Raw genomic sequence first — 24,935 nt, 5'->3', positions numbered from 1 at the left:
CTTCACCTCAGCCCTAAACTTAACCAAAGGGGGTGAAAACATATCTGACACTGAGCCTGTGACCTGCTCTTCTGGCGTAGAGCTTCACGAAACAAAAATTAATTGAAGGGGATTGATTTATGGGATAAATGTTTGTTGCTTAGGCTACATCACATTAGAAGTAAATATAAAAACAATCTATTTGTCTATTTCCCATTCACTGACTGCTTCGCCGAGTTGGTTCTCTGGTGTTCTCTTTAGTCTTTGACGAATTTTACGTCAGTTCGCGACGCTGATGCTGCCGCCTGTCGTATTCAAGATGTCTTCCAAACGATAGGCTTATGGCTTAGCTTGTTTTTAGATCGTTTATTTTATTTACATTTTTCGTTAATTTTGCGTATTAGATGGAGAACGGTGGCTTATCATGAAACTCCGGACTCAGTATGACAGGTACTTAAAGCCTTTTTGCTTGCATTGCTAATGAAATGACATACCGTTAGCCTAGCTAGCTGACAGAGAATATTTGTCACTTGAAGTCTAACGAACAATATACAGTTAGCTATAGTAACTGCCATTAAACTCATCAGTGTCAACAGCCTCTATTTGCCAAAGAGCTGTCAGTGTCAATTGTAATGTTGATCAGACAGCTTGTCACACAGTTATGTTTCGCTAGCTAAATGCTACCAAACGTTAGCTAATTGTCACTCCTTATGTAAACAAAAGAGAAAACAGTTGTTAGACTGGTACAAAAGTGGGTATTGATATAATGTTACTGGTGATAACACAGTCCTGAATCTCTGACTGTAATTTAGCCAGCCCAAGTAACATTAGCTAGACTGCATTACAATGGTTTAACGTTATTAAGCTGTCAACAACAACCTGTAGCTTGCTAGTAGGGGAGTAGCCTAGTAGGAGGTGGCCGGTGATATGCGCAATAGTCGGTTGAACGCGGTGTGCAACCTAAATTGCCCGAAAATCCGAAAGGGATGGTGGAAAATTATGTTTTAAGACACATATTTTTGCAGTTTTTTTGGTCGGCTTGCCATTTAAATCTAGTTAATTAAGAAAAGTATGCTTTGTAGCCTGAATGGAGGATGCTTTAAGTACGAGCTGGTGCACGGGGGACACCAGTGTATTACCGGGAAAGCACATACATTCGAGATGATAGTGCAGATCTAGCTGCCACAAGCAGCTGTCTAGGCTAGTAGGGGAGAGTGGGTTAAGTTTAGCGATTTTTTTATTTTTTACATTCAGCATCACTCCATCACGGGGAATATAGTATTATGTCTAACAACGATATCTACATATATTTCAGGATGTTGTGTATCCCTGGAAATAATCAGAATTAATGTAAACATTACAGTTTTGAGAACATATCTTGTCATCAACTTACCCCGCTCTCGTCAGCTAGCATCTGCACATTATAACTAGCTATATCCTCTTGTCTCTCCTCTTTACCTCAAACAATGTATTTGTTGAAGGAGTGATTCCAGAAGAACGTTGAAATCGAGGGAATCACCAACTGTGATGCAACCTAACTCCAGCGAGGTGGGTGCCCATCAGGCAGGAAATGGCTTGTCCCTGACTATACAGCCAGAGCTACTGACCAGGACACCAGCAGGGGCTACCGGGGACTCTGTCATCCCAGAGACCAGTGATGAAGTCCGGGTGCCTATTCTCTCCAGCGAGCCCAGTGGAGGAGGAGGAGGGGCGTCATCCCGTAGGTCCAGAGCCAGTTCCAGAACCAGTTCCCACTCCCATTCACATGGTGGGGGACACCAGCACTCTCACAGTGAGCCCAGTGAGACAGACCCAGCTGATGCTGATCTGGAGTCAGGGGAGCCCAGCACCTCGTTCTCAGAACTGCGCTACCTCTTCCGCTGGGTTCAGAAGAGTCTTCCTTTCATAATTATCCTCGGTGCTAAACTAGTCATCCAGCATGCCCTAGGTAAGTGTCAGGTAATAATAACATATACAGTCAGGAACACTTTTCTATTTATCTAGTAAGGTTCATTTACATCTCTTCCATGACTTTGTTGCAGGTCTAGTTGTTGGAGTTGGCTTGTTTACAACTTTTCTTTATGCGAATAAGAACATTCAAACCCAAGTCTTTCTTCAGGTAAGTCACTAATGAAGAAAATATATAGTACCAGTCAAAGGTTTGGACACACCTACACATTCAAGGGTTTTTCTTTAGTTTTTACTATTTTCTCCATTGTAGAATAATAGTTAAGACATCGAAACTATGAAATAACACATTTGGAATAATGTAGTAACCCAAAAAGTCTTAAACAAATCAAAATATATTTGAGATTCTTCAAAGTAGCCACCCTTTGCCTTGATGACAACGTTGCATACCCTTGGCATGAAGAATGCTTTTCCAACAGTCTTGATGGACGGCAGGTAGCCTAGTGGTTAGAGGGTTGGACTAGTAACCGGAAGGTTGTGTCGTGTGTTTGGCATCATTAAACTGAAGACTTAGTTTATCGAATCAATTCTCTGTAGTTATTATTACGTGATTAACTAATCAGGTGAATGTAATTAACTAGGAAGTCGGGGCACCAAGGAAAATATTCAGATTACAAAGTTATAATTTTCCTCTAATAACTTTCAGATATTTTAATATCTGATCAATTAGTCTTCTAATTAATGATTTATTCTTTACCTCACGTTAGTCTCATTCCAAACGTCGTAAATTGTTGGTTATCTGCACGAACCCAGTCTTTACTTTGAATCATCCATACATCAATTGTCTCAATCATTTATTTATTAACTAACTAAATAATCACAGAAATGCATAAACAAACAGTAGTACATATGGTTACAAGGAAATGATAGGGGATGTGCCCTAGTGGCTAAACCGGCATGGCGGCTTGGTAGACAAAAGGGAAGTGGATGTAGACTGAGAAAGGTGGGAATTACGCAAATGAATCACTACACACTTGATAATTCTAACAATTGAAATGCTAATCCTTTGCACATGAACGCTCACTAATTCGGGAATAATTGCAATCAATCAATATATTTACGCTCAGTGTGTCGTCGTGATCTCTGTTGGAAAGTTTGTTTCTGTTGGAGAGTTTGTCCGCCCTCTCTCTCTCTGCCGTGTTTAGAATAGATAGTTCAGAGTAACATTCAGCAATGTTGTTATAGAATAGATGTTTCGGTGGTTGTCGGCCTTCGCATTCACGGGTACATCATTTCTAGCTGCAGACTAGTAATTAGTATCGAATAGTAGCTCTTCTGTCAGATCGATAGTCTCAGAGTTTAACCACGTGGTATGGTTAAAAGATTCAGCAATCTACTCAAACCTTAACTCCCTCTGTGATGAGGTACTGGTCTAGTCTCAAACCTTAGCCCTCTCGTAATTGAGGTAAGCTTGGTCTGAAGAGGATTTTCGTAGGTGGGGGTTATATTCGTAACAGTAGAAAGGGGCTGTCCCATGACGCCAGGTCAATGTCTGTGCTCATGGGGCGGGCCCATGACCTAGTTAACCCCAAAGACAATTGGAGTTTCCTTCATTAAACAGTTTATAATCACATCACATAATTTCACAAATAGTTTCATATTTACTCATTCATTTTTACAACAATTAGATGCAAGCCCCACAACCGAGACTCTTGTATAAACAGAGTTATGGTAATGTGGCTGTACTGTCTTTCATGAGGTCACCAAATTGTATAAAACGGACCAGTTCGTAGCTGGCTACTTCACCGACCGTTTATACCATCTCGAGAACATGGATATTGTTCAGTTCTTAAGTTCTGTGATGTGGAAGAAGTTCCTTTGTTCTCTCTATGATAACTCATTCTATACTCTGGCCATGAAGAGAGAAAACTCCTCTAGGAATTTATGACCTGCTCAACAGAGCCTGGGTGTAGGGGGAAGAGAGAGAGGTGGCGAGAGGGGGATGGTGCTCGCTGCACCCAAAGAGGGCCATGTCATGACAGTTGCAAGATCGAATCCCCGAACTGACAAGGTAAAAATCAGTCATCTTTCCCTGTTCCTAAGCCATCATTGAAAAGAAGAAATTGTTCTTAAAGGTAAAAAAAAGAAAGTTCCCACATATGCTGAGCGCTTGTTGGCTGCTTTTTCTTCACTCTGCAGTCCAACTCATCTAGAACCATTTCAATTGGGTGGAGGACAGGTCATCTGATGCAGCACTCCATCACTCTCCTTCTTGGTCAAATAGCCCTTAGACAGCCTGGGTGTTTGTTATTTGTTGAAAAACAAATAATAGTCCCACTAAGCGCAAACCAGATGGGATGACATATCGCTGCATAATGCTGTGGTAGCCATGCTGGTTAAGTGTGCCTTGAACTCTAAATAAATCACCGACAGTGTCACCAGCAAAGCACCATCACACCTCCTCCTCTATGCTTCACGGTGGGAACCACACATGCGGAGATCATCCGTTCACCTACTCTGTGCCTCACAAAGACACGGCGGTTAGAACCATAAATCTAACATTTTGACTCATCAGACCAAAGGACAGATTTCCACTGGTCTAATGTCCATTGCTCGTGTTTCTTGGCCCAAGCAAGTATCTTCTTCTTATCGGTGTGTCCTTTAGTAGTGGTTTCTTTTCAGCAATTCGACCATGAAGGCCTGATTCTCCTCTGAACAGTTGATGTTGAGATGTGTCTTACTTGAACTCTGTGAAGCATTTATTTGGGCTGCAATTTCTGAGGCTGGTAAGTGAACTTATCCTCTGCAGCAGAGGTAACTCTGGATCTTCCTTTCCTGTGGCGATCCTCATGAGAGCCAGTTTCATCATTGCGCTTGATGGTTTTTGTGACTGCACTTGAAGAAACTTTCAAAGTTCTTGAAATGTTTCTGATTGACTGACCTTCATGTCTTAAAGTAATGATGGACTGTCGTTTCTCTTTGCTTATTTGAGCTTTTCTAACCATAATATGGACTTCTTCTGCATACCTTGTCACAACTGAACTGTTTGGCATAAACACATTCAGAAGGAAAGAAATTCCACAAATTAACTTTTAACAAGGCACACCTGTTAATTTAAATGCATTCCAGGTGACTACCTCATGAAGCTGGTTGAGAGAATGCCAAGAGTGTGCAAAGCTGTCATCAAGGCAGCTTTGAAGAATCTCAAATATAAAATATATACGCTTTTTTGGTTACTACATGATTCCATATGTGTTATTTAATTGTTTTGATGTCTTCGCTATTATTCTACAATGTAGAAAATAGTGCAAATAAAGAAAAACCCTTGAATGAGTAGGTGTGTCCAAAGTTTTGACTGGTACTGTATATTCTCAATTTATACATCAGTGCTTTAATTTATACTCAAATCTGAATCTGATCGTCTTCAGTGTATTTCTCCTCAGGATCGTCGGTCAAAAATAGAGTGTGTATGGCTGCTCCTCTTCCTGGCGTCCTCCACACTTCTGCTTTACTACACATTTCTCACTGAGTCACTTTACTATTGGTAAGTTTCCCCTTACTTTACATGCTCACAGCAGACTAGAATATAATAAAAATAATAATACGCAATATGTGGAAATTTGCCTTTGGCTTGACAGCGTGGTATGATTAATAAACAAAACAGACAAACATTAAAAACATCAGGACTGGGAGCATAATACGTAATCCACATCCTCTCATCCATCTTTCCCTCTCTCTCTTTCTCAGCCTAATTTTCCTGAGCCCAGCTGTTGAGCCCCTGGGTTTCTGGGAGGTCCTATGGGCGGTGGGCGTCACCAACTTTATGCTCAAGTTCTTCTTCATGGGGTTCAAGTGCCTTATCCTACTGCTACCATCTAACCTGGTGACATTCAGAGCCCAGGTAAGCAAGGAAGGATGCTCTCTCTCCCTCTCCAGTTGTTTGATAAGGCCCAGCCGGGCTCGTTGGCTAAAAATCTACTGGCCTGAACAGAATTTCTAGTGGCCTGGACATGGTGCAGTTAAAATCAGGGCCTAAAACCAACATTTAGTCCACCAGCCACTGTGGCAAATAGATAAAAAATATCTAGCCACTCATAGTTTTTTTTTTTTTACTAGCCAAAATATTTTTCTGCAATAATTACAAAAAAACAAGAACAAAAACAGATGGACATGCTTTGTAATGTTTCTCAAACAATACATGTATTACTAGTAAGTAGTGATCTGGTATATTCCAAAAAAAAAAAAAAAAGTGACCTGAATCTTTTAACCAAAATATCCTGCTGTCCCTTTAAGGGTGGGAGGTTACCGTGGCAATGAGGGAATTCAAGCAAGCCATCAGTGACAGTGTGCAGATATTTCTTCGCTAGCAGTTGAGGCAAACTCAAACATTGAAAAACAACCTAAGTGTAAATGGCCAAGAAACACACAAGGACAAAGTCTCACTTTAGTAGACTTTCAAGGAAATTAGACCATATCAGGGACGTCACTAGACATTCAGATCATCCAGGGCTCAACCCTGAAGACCTGGGGCTGAATCCTGTGCGACCGAAATGAAGCGCCCCGCACATTAGCAGTGAACATTTTGCAGAAACATAACGCTATGTTGCATATCTCGCTGCTTTCTTCCATGCTCTTTACTCTCCTAATGCCAAATAATTAACACTTCTTAATATTAATTCAATGGAATATGGTGTCAATAATATATTTTTTAAAATCTATTAGCAAGTACAAAATACAAGTGCATAACTATATCGTAATTCTCCATGAAGAAAAATTGTTGAAAAAAGTATATAATTTTGTTGCAATGTTTTCATAAACCATGTCCAATATTTTATTGGCAATAAAAAAAAAAGCCTCATGTTGATGTTGGTCACATTACTGCTAACTAATGTGAGCTAGACATGCTCCACGCACTGTGCAGTTCCGAAATAATACCGCAGGCACCAAATACACTTGAAAATCAGGATTTTATCATATTTGTGGTAATAAATCACAGATTCCAAGGTCAATTAGCTACAGGACAATATTTATACCTACAAAAAACAAATGGAACCCCTGCAACACCCCTGTAGTAATAACACTTCACAATTCTACACACATGTACATACTAGCATGCAATCATTTCTCCAACTAAATATTCACAATGTTTGCAAGTTGTATTACACAGTACTAGGATGTTAGTCCATCCATAAAGATTAGACATTTCCCAAGTGTGTTAGTATGTATATCTTTGTCAATTGCCATGATGCATTCTATTTTGGGTCACTGGCCTCCTAAGCCAGGTATGTAGACGTCTTAATGTACTGAAAGATCTCTCATAGCTGTTAACTGGGATGGTCAGCGCGGGCCTGTATGATTGCCTTCAGTGATGGGAACATATCAAGGTGTAACAATTTAAACACACAGGACATGTCAGAAGTGGCATCTTTCTTTTTTTGATAGGTAATGTTTAGCATGGACTACTTACTCTGGCTTGAGAGGAATATGCCTTGTTTGTCTTGTGTTGGCCTCCCCTCTATGTTCTCATGTGTTCTCGCTCTGTCCTGTCTGCTCCCCTCTCTTCCTTGCTGTCTAAAGTACTGCTTCCCTGGTTCTCCTATATTATTACAGAGACGGCATAGTATCAGTGCCTGTAGCAATATGGAGTATTCTGAACACACACACAGAAGCAATATACTGTACGCGCACACACAATATGAACAACAGGCATATAATGTTTACCTGAATTGAGCTAAGGTAAAATCTGGGATCATTTCTGTTCCTTAATGATATTAGCAGTTCACTCAATCTTAAACCTGATTAACATTCAACTGTCTTACCCTTCACTAACCACAATACCTGTGTTCTCTCTCGCTTTGGCAACAAAATCGAAATGCGTGCAACCATGTGGCAACACATCTTAGATTGTTAATCTGTAAGCTATATTTCGTCTCCAATGTTTATTGAAAACAAATACATTTGCACAATGACCACTTGTCTCAAATACATCATTACAGTTGTTGGTTAGCTAGTTAGCAACATTTTTTGACATATTTGCATTGACATGAAATCAGTCAAAACACCTCAAAACAAGACATGGTATCAATAACATGCTGAAATAAGCCACTTACCCAGCTAGCAATGAGGAATCGGCCCAGAAGCGGCCCTCTTCCGGGGGGCAGGAACTGATTGAATCCGCCCAGTGTCGGACTCGGCCCGGAATCAAAATGCCCAGAATCGGCCCAAGTACATCGGGCCGTTTCCGTCTACCAGAATTCAGCCGACTTTGCCGGCATCTTTCCAGAATCCCCCCCAGAAGTGGCTTGATGCTAATTGTAATAAATGTATACAAAATTACCCAATTTTAGTAATTTTAAATATGACTATTATACATTTACAGCATACAAATTGTACCCACCCATCCCCCCAAAAAATGGTGTCGGAGGAAACACTGTACACCTGGTGACCGTTTCAGCGTGCGTGCGCCTGGCCCGCCACAGTGCGATCCTGGCTGGCCAAACCCTCCACTAACTCGGACAACTCTGGGCCAATTGAGTGTCGCCTCATGGGTCTCCCGGTCGCGGCTGACACGGGTATTGAACCAGCATCTGAAGCAACGCAGTTTGCACTGCGATGCAGTGTCTTAGACTGCTGCGCTACTCGGGAGGCTCCATCCTCAAAGTTTTTAATGCCTATCAGTTGAGTATCAAAATACTAAATTACTACTTAAACAGGACTCTTAATTTAATATACATTTTAATTGTATTTTTTGATCACAGAAACAATGACAAAATATGGAAAAATAAATCATTAAATGTTAATTATATAAAGCGTAATCATCTGCCAGAGAGTAGCCCCAATCGGCCCGAGCCCCAAGTAATACATTTGGGCCAGATAACTCTCACCGGAATCGGCCCGAGCTCAATCCCCGTATCCTAGCCATAAGTAATACTGCCTAAGGCGGCCCAGACTCAGCCCACATGACATCGGCCAAGTCTGACTCTTAGCCGAGTGCCCCGACTCTCAGACGGAATCGGCCCAGATCCACTGCGCTAGCTGGGTATGATTCCCCATGTGGCAGTGTCATTCTTGCTAGCAATCTGGCCATACAGAATCACAACAGGCTGATTTATGCCCAATGGAAGTGTGCACATTGTTTTCGTGACGTTGTCACCCAACCCATCTACAGTGCCTTGCAAAAGTATTCATCCCCTTGGCGTTTTTCCTATTTTGTTGCATTACAACCTGTAGTTTAAATAGATTTTTATTTGGATTTCATGTAATGGACATACACAAAATAGTCCAAATTGGTGAAGTGAAATGGGAAAAAAGTTCTAAAAAAATTCTAAAAATAAAACACGGAAAAGTGGTGTGTGCGTATGTATTCTCACCCCCTTTGCTATGAAACCCCTAAATAAGATCTGGTGCAACCAATTACCTTCAGAAGTCACATAATTAGTTAAATTAAGTTCACCTGTGTGCCATATGTGTCACATGATCTCAGTATATCTACACCTGTTCTGAAATGCCCCAGAGTCTGCAATACCACTAAGCAAGGGACACCACCAAGCAAGCGGCACCATGAAGACCATGGAGCTCTCTAAACAGGTCAGGGACAAAGTTGTGGAGAAGTACAGATCAGGGTTGGTTTCAAATTTTTTTTAGCAGAAACATTTAACATCCCACAGAGAACCATTAAATACATTATTAAAAAATAGAAAGTATATGGCACCACAACAAACCTGCCAAGAGAGGGCCACTCACCAAAACTCACGGATCAGTCAAGGAGGGCATTAATCAAAGGCAACAAAGAGACCAAAGATATCCCTGAATGAGCTGCAAAGCTCCACAGCGAAGATGGGAGTATCTGTCCATAGGGCCACTTTAAACCGTACACTCCACACAGCTGGGCTTTACGGAAGAGTGGCCATTGCTTAAAGAAAAGAATAAGCAAACACGTTTGGTATTCGCCAAAAGGCATGTGGGAGACTCCCCAAACATATAGAAGAAGGGTACTCTGGTCAGATGAGACTAAAATTGAGCTTTTTGGCCATCAAGGAAAACGCAATGTCTGGCGCAAAACCAACACCTCTCATCACCCCGAGAAAACCATCCCCACAGTGAAGCATGGTGGTGGCAGCATTATGCTTTGGGGATGGTTTTCATCGGCAGGGACTGGGAAACTGGTCAGAATTGAAGGAATGATGGGTGGCGCTAAATACAGGGAAATTCTTGAGGGAAATCGGTTTGTCTTCCGGAGATTTGAGACTGGGACGGAGGTTCCCCTTCCCCTAAGCATACTGCTAAAGCAACACTTGAATGGTTTAAGGGGAAACATCTAAATGTCTTGGAATGGTCAAGTCAAAGCCCAGACCTCAATCCAATTGAGAATCTGTGGTATGACTTAAAGATTGCTGTACATTGCTGTACACTTTATTTAACTAGGCAAGTCAGTTAAGAACAAATTCTTATTTTCAATGACGGCCTAGGAAAAGTGGGTTAACTGCCTTGTTCAGGGGCAGAACGACAGATTTGTACTTTGTCAGCTCGGGGATTCGAACTTGCAACCTTTCGGTCCAACACTTTAACCACTAGGCTACAAGAAGTGTATCTTTAATCCTATGTATAACACTTGTATCTTTCATCAATGTTTATGATGAGTATTTCTGTAATTTGATTTGGCTTTCAGCAATTTCACCGGATGTTATTTGACAATGCATTACTGGACATAACGCGCCAATTTAAACTGAGGTTTTTGGACAAAAAGAGGGACATTATCGAACAAAACAAACATTTATTGTGTAACATGGAGTCCTGGGAGTGCCACCAGATGAAGATCATCAAAGGTTAGTGATTCATTTAATCGCTATTTCTGACTTTTGTGAGTCCTCTCCTTGGCTGTGAAATGTCTGTATGGTTTCTTGTGGCTAGGCGCTGTCCTAACATAATCGCATGGTGTGCTTTCGCCGTAAAGCCTTTTTGAAATTGGACACTGTGGTTGGATTAACAATAAGTTTATCTTTAAAATGGTGTATAATACTTGAAGGTTTGAGGAATTTTAGAACAACAGCAAAGGACCTTGTGAAGATACAAAAGTATCTATATCCACAGTAAAACGAGTCCTATATCGACATAACCTGAAAGGCCGCTCAGCAAGGAAGAAGACATTGCTCTAAAACCGCCATAAAAAAGCCAGACTATGATTTGCAACTGCACATGGGGACAAAGTTTGTACTTTTTGGAGAAATGTCCTCTGGTCTGATGAAACAAAAATAGAACTGTTTAGCCATAATGACCATCGTTATGTTTGGAGGAAAAAGGGGAACGCTCGCAAGCCAAGGACACCATCCCAAACGTGAACCACGGGGGTGGCAGCATCATGTTGTGGGGGTGCTTTGCTGCAGGAGGGACTGGTGCGCTTCACAAAATAGATGGCATCATGAGGCAGGAAAATTATGTGGATATATTGAAGCAACATCTCAAAACATCAGTCAGGAAGTTAAAGCTTTGTCGCAAATGGGTCTTCCAAATGGACAATGACCCCAAGCATACTTCCAAAGTTGTGGCAAAATGGCTTAAGGACAACAAAGTCAAGGTATTGGAGTGGATATCACAAAGCCCTTACCTCAATCCTATAGAAAATTTGTGGGCAGAACTGAAAAAGCATGTGTGAGCAAGGAGGCCTACAAGCCTGACTCCGTTACACCAGCTCTGTCAGGAAGAATGGGCCAAAATTCACCCAACTTATTGTGGGAAGCTTGTGGAAGGCTACCTGAAACGTTTGACCCAAGTTAAACAATTGAAAGGCAATGCTACCAAATACTAATTGAGTGTATGTAAACTTCTGACCCACTGGGAATGTGATGAAAGAAATAAAAGCTGAAATAAATCGCGCTCTCTCTACTATTATTCTGACATTTCACATTCTTAAAATAAAGTGGTGATCCTAACTGACCTAAGACAGGGAATTTTTACCAGGATTAAATGTCAGGAATTGTGAAAAGCTGAGTTTAAATGTATTTGGCTAAGGTGTATGTAAACTTCCGACTTCAACTGTATATATAGTGAGCAAGCAACACTGCCTGGCTGATGAGCCGTGGGCACCGTGATTGAAGTGCTGAAGATTCATTTTTAGAAGCGCTGCTCACAGGCATAAAATGGTCCATTGACGTCACCAGACCCTGCTTTCGGGGCTTTAGCCCCAAATTATTTTGTCTCAGCCCGAGTCTTTTGCCCTGCTGGGATGGTGTAAAACAAGCTAGGCTGCACTGCGTTACACACTGCAATGAATACTCTAAACATGACCCTGCCCTGCCTTGCCTCTGCAGCAGAGGTAACTCTGGGTCTTTCTTTCCGGTGTCGGTCCTCATGAGCCAGTTTCATCATAGCGCTTCATGGTTTTTGCGACTGGACTTGAAATGTTCTGGATTAACTGATCTTCATGTCTTAAAGTAATGATGGACTGTCATTTCTCTTTGCTTATTTGAGCTGTTCTTGCCATAATATGGACTTGGTCTTTTACCAAATAGGGCTATCTTCTGTATACCAACCCTACCTTGTCACAACACAACTGTTTGGCATAAACACATTCAGAAGGAAAGAAATTCCACAAATTAATTTTTAACAAGGCACACCTGTTAATTTAAATGCATTCCAGGTGACTACCTCATGAAGCTGGTTGAGAGAATGCCAAGAGTGTGCAAAGCTGTCATCAAGGCAAAGGGTGGCTACAGTGAAGAATCTAAAATATATTTTGATTTGTTTAACACTTTTGCTTACTACATGATTCCATGTGTTATTTGATCGTTTTGATGTCTTCACTATTATTCTACAATGTAGAAAATATAAAACATTTGGAAAAACCCTTGAATATGTAGATGTGTCCAAACTTTATGAATGTATTTTATTTTTTTGTTTCACCTTTATTTAACCAGGTAGGCCAGTTGAGAACAAGTTCTCATTTACAACAGTGACCTAGCCAAGATAAAGCAAAGCAGTGTGACAGAAACAACAGCACAGTTACACATGGGATAAAGAAATGTACAGTCAATAACACAATGGAAAATATATATACAGTGTGTGCAAATGTAGTAAGATTAGGGAGGTAAGGCAATAAATATGCCATAGTGGTGTAATAACTACAATTTAGCATTAACACTGGAGTGATAGATGTGCAGATGATGATGTGCAAGTAGAGATACTGGGGTGCAAAGGAGCAAAAATAAATAACAATATGGGGATGAGGTAGTTAGGTGGGCTATTTACAGATGTGTACAGTGATCGGTAAGCTGCTCTGACAGCTGATGCTTAAAGTTAGTGAGGGAGATATGTCTCCAGCTTCAGTGATTTTTGCAATTCGTTCCAGTCATTGGCAGCAGAGAACAGGAAGGAAAGGTGGCCAAAGGAGGAGTTGGCTTTGGGGATGACCAGTGAAATATACCTGCTGGAGCGCTTGCTACGGGTGGGTGCTGCTATGGTGACTAGTGAGCTGAGATAAGGCGGGGATTTACCTAGCAAGGACTTCTAGATGACCTGGGGCCAGTGGGTTTGGCAACGAATATGAAGCGAGGGCCAGACAACGAGAGCATACAGGTCGCAGTGGTGGGTCGTATATGGGGCTTTGGTGACAAAACGGATGGCACTGTGATAGACTACATCCAATTTGCTGAGTAGAGTGTTGGAGGCTATTTTGTAAATTACATTGCCGAAGTCAAGAATCGGTAGGATAGTCAGTTTTACGAGGGTATGTTTGGCAGCATGAGTGAAGGAGGCTTTGTTGCGAAATAGGAAGCCAATTCTGGATTTAATTTTGGATTGGAGATGCTTAATGTGAGTCTGGATGGAGAGTTTACAGACTAACCAGACACCTAGGTATTTGTAGTTGTCCCCATATTCTAAGTCAGAACCATCCAGAGTAGTGATGCTAGTTGGACGGGCGGGTGCGGGCAGTGATCGGTTGAAGAGCATGCATTTAGTTTTACTAGCATTTAAGGGCAGTTGGAGGCAACGGAAGGAGTGTTGTATGGCATTGAAGCTCGTCTGGATGTTTGTTAACACAGTGTCGAAAGAAGGGCCAGAAGTATACAGAATGGTGTCATCTGCGTGGAGGTGGATCAGAGAATCACCAGCAGCAAGAGCAACATCATTGATATATATATATACAGAGAAAAGAGTCAGCCTGAGAATTGAACCCTGTGGCAACCCCATAGGTCCGAACAACAGGCCCTCCGATTTGACACACAGAACCCTATCTGAGAAGTAATTGGTGAACCAGGCGAGGCAGTCATTTGAGAAACCAAGGCTGTTGAGTCTGCTGATCAGAATGCGGTGATTGACAGAGTCGAAAGTCTTGGCCAGGTCAATGAAGATGTCTGCACAGTATTGTCTTTTATCGATGGCGGTTATGATATCATTTAGGACATTGAGCGTGGCTGAGGTGCACCCATGAACAGCTCGGAAACCAGATAGCAGAGAAGGTACGGTGGGATTCGAAATGGTCGGTGATCTGTTTGTTAACTTGGCTTTCGAAGACTTTAGAAAGGCAATGCAGGATAGAAATAGGTCTGTAACAGTTTGGGTCTAGAGTGTCTCCCCCTTTGAATAGGGGGATGACCATGGCAGCTTTCTAATCTTTAGGGATCTCAGACGATACGAAAGAGAGGTTGAACAGGCTAGTAATAGGGGTTGCAACAATTGCGGCGGATGATTTTAGAGAGGGTCCAGATTCTATAGCCCAGCTGATTTGTAGGGATCCAGGTTTTGCAGCTCTTTCAGAACATCAGCCATGTATTTTGGTTCCTGACTTCCCTGAAAAGTTCCATATTGCGGGGGCTATTCTATGCTAATGCAGTACGCCGCAGGATGTTTTTGTGCTGGTCAAAGGCAGTCAAGTCTGGAGAGAACCAAGGGCTATATCGGTTCTTAGTTCAAAATTTTTTGAATGGGGCATGCTTATTTGAGATGGTGAGGAAAGCACGTTTTAAAGAACAACCAGGCATCCTCTACTGACGGGATGAGGTCAATAATCCTTCCAGGTTACCTGGGCCAGGTCGATTAGAAAGGCCTGCTCGCTGAAGTGTTTTAGGGAGCGTTTGACAGTGATGAGGGGTGGTCGTTTGACCGCGGACCCATTACGGACGCAGGCAATGAGGCAGTGATCGCTGAGATTCTGGTTGAAGACAGCAGAGGTGTATTTAGAGGGCAGGTTGGTCGGGATGATATCTATGAGGGTGCCCGTGTTTACCGATTTAGGGTTGTACCTGGTAGGTTTCTTGATAATTTGTGTGAGATTGAGGGCATCTAGCTTAGATTGTATGACGGCTGGGTTGTTAAGCATATCCCAGTTTAGGTCACCTAACAGTACAAACTCTAAAGATAAATGGGGGGCAATCAATTCACATATGGTGTCCAGGGCACAGCTGGGGGCTGAGGGGGGGGGGGGTCTATAACAAGCGGCAGCAGTGAGAGACTTATTTCTGGAAAGGTGGATTTTTAAAAGTAGAAACTCGAACTGTTTGGGCACAGACCTGGATAGTATGACAGAACTCTGCAGACGATCTCTGCAGTAGATTGCAACTCCGCCCCCTTTGGCAGTTCTATCTTGGTGGAAAATGTTGTAGTTGGGGATGGAAATTTCAGAATTTTTGGTGGTCTTCCTAAGCCAGGATTCAGACACGGCTAGGACATCAGGTTTGGGGGAGTGTGCTAAAGCAGTGAATAAAACAAACTTAGGGAGGAGGCTTCTGATGTTAACATGCATGAAACCAAGGATTTTATGGTTAAAGAAGTCAACAAATGATAGCGCCTGGGGAATATGTGTGGTACTGGGGGCTACAGGGCCTGGGTTAACCTCCACATCACCAGAGGAACAGAGGAGGAGTAGGATAAGGGTACGGCTAAAGGTCATGGTTGTCTAGTGCGTTGGGAACAGAGAATAAAAGGAGCAGATTTCTGGGTGTGGCAGAATAGATTCAGGGCATAATGTACAGACAAGGGTATGGTAGGATGTGAGTACAGTGGAGGTAAACCTAGGCGTTGAGTGACGATGAGAGAGGTTTTGTCTCTGAAGGCGCCAGTTAAACGAAGTGAGGTCTCCGCGTGTGTGGGGGGTGGGACAAAAGAGCTACCTTTTAATTTTTTATTTTATTTCACCGTTATTTAACCAGTTGGGCTAGTTGAGAACAAGTTCTTATTTACAACTGCGACCTGGCCAAGAATAAAGCAAAGCAGTTCGACACATACAACAACACAGTTACACATGGAATAAACAAACATACAGTCAATAATACAGTAGAGAAAATCTATATACAGTGTGTGCAAATGAGGTAAGATAAGGGAGGTAAGGCAATAAATAAGCCATGGTGAAGTAATTACAATATACCAATTAAACACTGGAGTGATTGATGTGCAGAAGATGAATGTGCAAGTAGAGATACTGGGGTGCAAAGAAGCAAGATAAATAAATAAATAAATACAGTATCTAAGGCAAGTTGAGCGGGACTGAGGGCTCTACATTGAAATAAAACAATAAGAACTAGCTGAGACAGCAGTAGACAAGGCATATTGACAGAGAGAGGCATAAAGAAATCACAGGTGTTGATCGGGAGAGCTAAGACAACAACGGGTAAATGGCGATGAATGGGCAGAGGGGGTAAGTTAGATACATACAGGACTTGAGTTCGAGGCTGGGGCCGACAGATTAAAAAAAAAAAAATGAGGTACCGTGTTATTGAAACAGTCCAGGGGGCATCAGCTACGTAGCCGAGTGATCATAGGGTCCAATGAACAGCACAGTTCTCTCACGTCACCCCGCTCCTCCGCTCTCTCCACTGGCTTCCAGTTGAAGCTCGCATACGCTACAAGACCATGGTGCTTGCCTACGGAGCTGTGAGGGGAACGGCACCTCCGTACCTTCAGGCTCTGATCAGGCCCTACACCCAAACAAGGGCACTGCATTCATCCACCTCTGGCCTGCTCGCCTCCCTACCTCTGAGGAAGCACAGTTCCCGCTCAGCCCAGTCAAAACTGTTCGCTGCTCTGGCACCCCAATGGTGGAACAAGCTCCCTCACGACGCCAGGACAGCGGAGTCAATCACCACCTTCCGGAGACACCTGAAACCCCACCTCTTTAAGGAATAACTGGGATAGGATAAAGTAATCCTTCTAAAAAGTGGTTGTTCCACTGGATATCATAAGGTGAATGCACCAATTTGTAAGTCGCTCTGGATAAGAGCGTCTGCTAAATGACGTAAATGTAAATGTAAATGCAATAGGTGAGTCAAGGAGCCATTCGGTAGTCACTACTACGCTAGGCGAGCGGGAGACATGTCGTTCAGAAAGCTAGCAGGCTGGGGATAGCAGATGGGTCTTCGGCGACATCTCAACGGAAAACCTGTTGAGACCACATCGGGCGATTACGTCGGCAGACCAGTCGTGATGGATCGGCGGGGCTCCGTGTCGACAATAAAGGGTCCAGGCCAGTTGGCAAAAGAGACATTGTAGCCCTAGAATTAGCTGGTATATGGGCCTAGCTTGAGGCTAGCTCAAGGCTAACTGGTGCGTGCTTCGGGACAGAGGCATTAGCTAACAGTAGCCACTCGGTTGCAGACTGGCAGGTATTGTCCGAGCTAAAGGTGAAGACCGGTAGCCGTGGCTAACAAAGACTAGTTAGCTGGTTAGCTGGTTAGCTCCTGATGGAGGTTCCAGTTATAAGGAATAAAAATAGCAGATCTGTACCACATTGGGTGAGGCGGGTTGCAGGAAAGTATATTTAGTTTGTAGATAGATAGAAAGTGAGATTAGAATATATACAAAAAAAACAACTATTTACTCGGGATAAGACAAAGACAAACACGTCCGACTGCTACGCCATCCTGGAATGATAGGTTGGCAGGCATTGCCTTTGTATTCAGCAAGTAAAAGGCTACATTTTGTTATTTTATTTAGAAATCTGTGTAATATAATCTAGCAATGTAAGTCATTACTCTATTCTTTAGAATTACATTAATTGCATTCTCTTTTGTTTCTAAAGTATGTCATTTTGGGAAGAATTTTTTTTTACATCTCATACGTTTCAAAAGAGATATTGCGCTGGTTCAATGATGTATATAAACCCTGGATTGCTTATGCTATGTATTGGCCATTGAGAGGCTTGGAAGCCACCGGTCGGCCATATTGGCACTCCCCAGTAGGAGCAGTTCTCCATAGGAAATAATGGAATTCTACATTATTTCAATTAAACGTTTCAAGGACAAAATTACATGTATTTAAGTATTTGTTGTTGTTGTAGTGGGGAGAGTAACATTAGCCATCTCAAAAAAATTATACTTTAAGGAAAACTATTCAATATACCTTTTTATTTTTATGTTTAGCTCACATAATATAATTTAAAAGTATGCATTAAGGTATCTGTAATAAAATAAATGTGGCAAAAATGAATGTAGACAATAATACATTAATGTATATAGCTCAGGATTTCTGTAAGCCGGTAATAGCCGGCTTTTGGACAATTTAAAAACTGTCAAAAATAATTCTCACCAGCCAATTGCTGGGAGAAGAAAAAAAATCCTAGTCCCATAATGCTTTGTTGCCTACTCATTGACGGAAATACCAGTTGATGTAAATACATTTGACTCGTCATGGTTTGGGCTCCTGAGTGGCGCAGCGGTCTAAGGCACTGCATCTCAGTGCAAGGGCTGTCACTACAGTCCCTGGTTTGAATCCAGGCTGAATCACATCCGGCTGTGATTGGGAGTCCCATAGGGCGGTGCACAATTGTCCCAGCGTCGTCCAGATTTGGTCGGGGTAGGCGTCATTGTAAATAATAATTTGTTCTTAACTGACATGCCTAGTTAAATAAAGGTAAAATAAACAAACAAAAAGGCTAATCGCTCTATGGGTTAATTTGCATAATTTTGTTAAATTAAATGTTTATATTCGTTATTTATCACACACGCACAGCATACAGATACAGAGCATTTAGGCAGAAAATCTGTCAGACAGTGCTTTTATAAGCCCAATCATTGCACAACAATTGTAAATGCAATCGTGTGTATTAAAAATCGATTTTTTTTCTCAACTGATAATTGAAGCATGCTTCCTATTCGCCATTCATATGCATACTGTAGGCAACGGAAGGCAGGCTTCATCAGCGCGTCACATACCACTTTGCAATGAGCTGGAGGCAGTAAGCATTTTGAGAACATATAGCCCTTAATTGTTTGAAACATTAACGTTTTACTACATATTATGAGGCATGTTTTACCTTGCTTCAAAGTAGTCTAGGCAAAATCCGTCCATATCCGTGGAGGCAATTATTTTATAAAGACTTCCACATGCCATTGAAACCAGTAGCTTATTTATCTCATGTTCTATGGTTTTCAACTTTCTTTGATTATCCGGTAGCCAAATGGACATTCTCGCGTAGCCTACTGCCTTGTGTGCATTGCTGCGCTAATAATGTTAAGAAATAATCGTTTATCAACATTTTAAGCTAAAGGTTCTGATCTGTTACATCAGACTCATTGCTTAAAAAAAAAATGTACACTGCTCAAAAAAATAAAGGGAACACTTAAACAACACAATGTAACTCCAAGTCAATCACACTTCTGTGAAATCAAACTGTCCACTTAGGAAGCAACACTGATTGACAATAAATGTCACATGCTGTTGTGCAAATGGAATAGACAACAGGTGAAAATTATAGGCAATTAGCAAGACACCCCCAATAAAGGAGTGGTTCTGCAGGTGGGGACCACAGACCACTTCTCAGTTCCTATGCTTCCTGGCTGATGTTTTGGTCACTTTTGAATGCTGGCGGTGCTTTCACTCTAGTGGTAGCATGAGACGGAGTCTACAACCCACACAAGTGGCTCAGGTAGTGCAGCTCATCCAGGATGGCACATCAATGCGAGCTGTGGCAAGAAGGTTTGCTGTGTCTGTCAGCGTAGTGTCCAGAGCATGGAGGCGCTACCAGGAGACGGGCCAGTACATCAGGAGACGTGGAGGAGGCCGTAGGAGGGCAACAACCCAGCAGCAGGACCGCTACCTCAGTCTTTGTGCAAGGAGGAGCAGGAGGAGCACATCCAGAGCCCTGCAAAATGACCTCCAGCAGGCCACAAATGGGCATGTGTCTGCTCAAACGGTCAGAAACAGACTCCATGAGGGTGGTATGAGGGCCCGACGTCCACAGGTGGGGGTTGTGCTTACAGCCCAACACCGTGCAGGACTTTTGGCATTTGCCAGAGAACACCAAGATTGGCAAATTCGCCACTGGCGCCCTGTGCTCTTCACAGATGAAAGCAGGTTCACACTGAGCACACGTGACAGAGTCTGGAGATGCCGTGGAGAACATTCTGCTGCCTGCAACATCCTCCAGCATGACCAGTTTGGCGGTGGGTCAGTCATGATGTGGGGTGGCATTTCTTTGGGGGGCCGCACAGCCCTCCATGTGCTCGCCAGAGGTAGCCTGACTGCCATTAGGTACCGAGATGAGATCCTCAGACCCCTTGTGAGACCATATGCTGGTGCGGTTGGCCCTGGGTTCCTCCTAATGCAAGACAATGCTAGACCTCATGTGGCTGGAGTGTGTCAGCAGTTCCTGCAAGAGGAAGGCATTGATGCTATGGACTGGCCCGCCCATTCCCCAGACCTGAATCCAATTGAGCACATCTGGGACATCATGTCTCGCTCCATCCACCAACGCCACGTTGCACCACAGACTGTCCAGGAGTTGGCGGATGCTTTAGTCCAGGTCTGGGAGGAGATCCCTCAGGAGACCATCCGCCACCTCATCAGGAGCATGCCCAGGCGTTGTAGGGAGGTCATACAGGCACGTGGAGGCCACACACACTGCTGAGTCTCATTTTGACTTGTTTTAAGGACATTACGTCAAAGTTGGATCAGCCTGTAGTGTGGTTTTCCACTTTAATTTTGAGTGTGACTCCAAATCCAGACCTCCATGGGTTGATAAATTGGATTTCCATTGATTATTTTTGTGTGATTTTGTTGTCAGCACATTCAACAATGTAAAGAAAAAAGTATTTAATAAGATTGTTTCTTTCATTCAGATCTAGGATGTGTTGTTTAAGTGTTCCCTTTATTTTTTGAGCAGTATATATAGCCTAGGCCTACTGGTTGTATGAATCTGGGATCTATCGTCCCACAACTGTTCAAGAGTCTGTTTGGGCTATTTAATTTTCGACAAGCTGACTAATAGAATAGGTCAACTTTTCTACTATGGGGTATAGTAGATTGACATTGGCTCATAGGCGGCCTGTCCATAAAGCTAGGGGAAGCTATGCTTTCCCTCAGTAAATTTAATTAAATTGCCAAAATTATATAGCCTAATTAGCTTACTCCTGTCAATACAGAAATAAATAAAATCATTCAAAATAGGCTACCAAAGCATTATTTGGCCAGAGAGGATCATTAGGTTCCACTAGCCTTTAAAAAAAAAAGATGGATTGTTTTAAATCACATTGCCTACAGTCGGAAGGAAAGGCTGCACACGCTGCAAATACCAAATAGATGATTGTTGAGTTACGACTGTCTGTGAAAAGAGGCCCAGGCAGGCATATCGCAATATTTCAAAATTCAATTGTGGAAAAACAGGTTTGGAAAGCAAATTGCTATTGCTGTAAAGAGAAAACACTGTGCATATTCACTCTTTATCATTGTTGGGTCAATGCCACTTAAAAGTTTGTTTTTGGACAGTAATTTACTAGTGATTTTTCTGTTCTTTACTCATCTGGTTGGCTGAAGAAAAGTAATGTGGACAGTTATTCGAACTTCTTCAAATTTCGTGTTAAGGACACGTCATTGCATCCTGGACTTGCATGTTTTGTTAAGATGAATTACCATAATGTAAATGTGTTTTCTGTCATTCTGAGCACCGTGGGTGGACGTCCTAATCATGTTGCCCACCCAATGCATAGGCCTATGGGTCCTGTAAATTTCTCAAATGTCCTGTAAATGAAAATGCTGCCATTCAAATGTCTGGCACCACATTTTCATAACCGAAACCCTGCTATACCCTGCTAAGCATCCAAAAAAGTTTTTACAATGGTGGGGGAGTGCTACGATGGAGGTGAGGTGGCATCAAAACAGAGCCCCCTATCAGTCATCTAGTGTATATATAAATCAAGAATGCTTGGTGTTTATTTAATTTTTTTGTTGTTTTCCTTTTGCAGACTATCAACAGTAGCCACTAGCCAGCCTATTGTTAGTATGTTCACTGTTGAACGTTTTACTGTTATGAATCAATTTCCCTTAATCGAATAAGCTCAGTGAGTGGATTGATGAGTGCTTCTTTTTACTCTGGACAGCTTGCGTGTGCTGTGTGAACACGCCAATTTATGTACTGCTCCAGTGCTCGAGAAGATGTGACTCGCGAGGAGCGTGGTTGAATGAACAGCCAATCATATTGTTCAAATACAAAAAGCCTGATTTTTGGTGTGATCTTTCACCATTTTGGAGGGGATCAACGGTGGGAAAGCATTGATTCACTCATGACTTGCTGTCCCCAGGGACGGTGGTACATGCTGATTGAAGAGGTGGGCCAGGTGTACCAGTCTGTGGCCCCCATCCCCCTCTGGTTCCGCTACCTGATCACCTACCAGGAGGTGGATGGCAACACTGGCCTCACCCTGGGAGTCCTGCTGGCTCTGGTCTACTTCATACTCAAGGTGGCTGACCTACAACTGCACCACATATCATGGATCAAAAATGGATGCTTCAAAATGGCTCATTTAGCAGAGGAAATTCTTTGTTATTTGCACCTTTTGTTTAAATGTACTAAACTATTTTTCAATTCAGCTTTTAGGATTGTATGGACAGTGGGGGTCTTTCCAGAAAACTGTGAGGCTATTTCTCAGTGGCGAGGTACAGTACTTTAAATAGATCAACATGTCAAAAATGTTCTTAGTGGTGGTATGTGGGTTGACTGACAAGTGACTACTTGTCTTGAACATGCTGAAAAGCTTGTTCATGTATAGATCATGTGAGTATAATGTGGACCCTTGTAAGGAGTTTGGATCTGTGTTGTTTGTTGACTGTGTGGGTTGGTAACATGTGTTGTTGTTCCTCCTCAGCACACGGGGGCAGCAGCCACCAGGAGCCAGTGCAGTGAGGCTGGGGACATCTGTCCTATCTGTCAGGCAGAGTACAGGAACCCTCGAGCCCTCCTGTGTCAGGTAAGACACACCACCACGTTACTGCAGAATAAACATCGCAGACTTTTTTGAACTTGTACTTTTTTACTCTTTAACCAGTTACCAGACACTAGAAACCTGGTATCTGAGGCTACACACACATACAGTACTGCCTGTATGTGCTTTACTGTAGCATGGTTTGATTGAGGATGCTTGTTTTATTTTCTCTCTCTCAATAACAGCATATTTTCTGTGACGAGTGCATTGCTCTGTGGTTTAACCGGGAGAAGACGTGTCCACTCTGTCGCACGGCCATCACAGACAAGGTCCACAAGTGGAGGGACGGGGCCACCACACCTTACCTCCAGATCTACTGACAGAAAGAGATGATGGAAAGTGGAGAGCCTATGACTTATGGACACTGTTTGTGATGTGTGAATGACAGTTGTATTGACCGCAATACTCCACTCCTCATTGGCTTGTGAAGCTGATGACCATACTGTTCTTCCATTCATTAAGGGCTGTGCCCACTTCTTGCCAACCTCAGTAAGGTCACATAAAATTTGGGATTGGGATGCATTCAGCACCGTGGCATGTTACTGCAACTCCCTCTCCGACCATCACTTTTCTACACAACTAACTGACTGACTGAAGTTGGTTCTCTCTCTGCATGGCCCCTTTTGCTATTTTCAGTTCATTTTATTTTCAAACATTTATCTTTTCTTATCATGATCTGATTTAATCATGTTTTGTTTTGATGGCCAGCCTAGAAGAACAGAACAGACAGCCTCTGGCTTTATTAGACAGAGCTGTCAGGGAATAGCCTGATCCCAGATCAGTTTGTGCTGTTTTGCCAACTCCTACCTTTATTGTCAATGTCACGACAATGACCATAGGGGGGCAAGACAGCACAAATAGATCTGGCACCAGGCTAGTCAGGGAAGACCTGGAGGTTTCTTCTACCTGTAAATAGGGGTGGGTTCATGAGGGATATTTAAATTGTAGTAGTATTTTAATCAGATGTATTATGTCTCTCCCAAAGTTAGAACAAATGTGGATCACACAAAAACGTGTTATGTTTTGTGATTGGTAGATACCCAGTCTTTCAAACACTTCTCTCTTTGATTTGCAAAGGTTCCAACATGTTGCAAAGGGATTCCATTCTGTGTCTGATAGAGGCAGTCCGGATAGACAGAAGTGGTTAAAGAACAAAATGTACTCAACAAGTTGAGAAGCAATTACAAACACAAAGGTTGATGATATTTAAAAAGTTATTAATTTGGGGGGCTTCTTATTTTCAGATTAAGTCTGAGATCTCTGCTTTTTAAGATTTGTTTTCCAGATGACAAATATGCAACACAACTAAGATTGTTGTGAGATTGGTTTGATCCATAAATTATTTTTCTAAAGTGATGATGCAGTTGCATTCTTCCACTCTGGTTTTTAAAAGGATGTATCTATTTTACTACCATATTTCATTATGTAGTGAAATCATTTCATGTTTTTCTTCCATAAAGTCTTTCCATCAACAAATTAAATAAAATATAAAATGTTTTATTTTTTATTATTATAGCCTACTAATAATTGGCCCTGAGCATTTACACTCATATAACAATACACAAACCTGTTTAAGCTTGTTATGAACCAACTTTGTTTTTCAGTTATTTACAACCTATTTGTCTTTAGAATGAAGAGTGCAGAGGTCTTAGGGACACACAGAAAAGCATCAGTCTATCCTCTTCCTACCATCCATTGGCTGTTCTTAGTATTAACTATTGTCCCATTTGGACTGTTATATAAGTCGACTGGTGGCATATAGTTGGGGAGTCCATATCTATACAGGTAAAGGAGACCACAGTGAGTGTCAGCTAAGTTTGGATGTTCTCAAACACAACCATGTTTTCTATGCTCTCTGAGGCA

General features: G+C 42.3%; 1 protein-coding gene across 1 annotated transcript; it reads left to right on the top strand.

The window, feature by feature from the left end:
• The first annotated feature begins 261 nt into the window (after positions 1 to 261).
• Positions 262 to 24,569, top strand: rnft1 (ring finger protein, transmembrane 1). The gene is made up of 9 exons (XM_029691159.1): positions 262 to 429; positions 1,461 to 1,927; positions 2,022 to 2,098; positions 5,331 to 5,431; positions 5,635 to 5,788; positions 22,392 to 22,550; positions 22,681 to 22,746; positions 22,956 to 23,057; positions 23,258 to 24,569. The coding sequence occupies exons 1-9, from the start codon at positions 404 to 406 to the stop codon at positions 23,390 to 23,392; spliced, it is 1,287 nt and encodes a 428-aa protein (XP_029547019.1). The 5' UTR covers positions 262 to 403; the 3' UTR covers positions 23,393 to 24,569.
• The last annotated feature ends 366 nt before the right edge of the window (positions 24,570 to 24,935 follow it).

Source organism: Salmo trutta, chromosome 15 (genome assembly GCF_901001165.1).
Source record: "Salmo trutta chromosome 15, fSalTru1.1, whole genome shotgun sequence".
Lineage (NCBI taxonomy): Eukaryota > Metazoa > Chordata > Actinopteri > Salmoniformes > Salmonidae > Salmo > Salmo trutta.
This window is presented reverse-complemented; position numbering and strand designations above follow the sequence as displayed.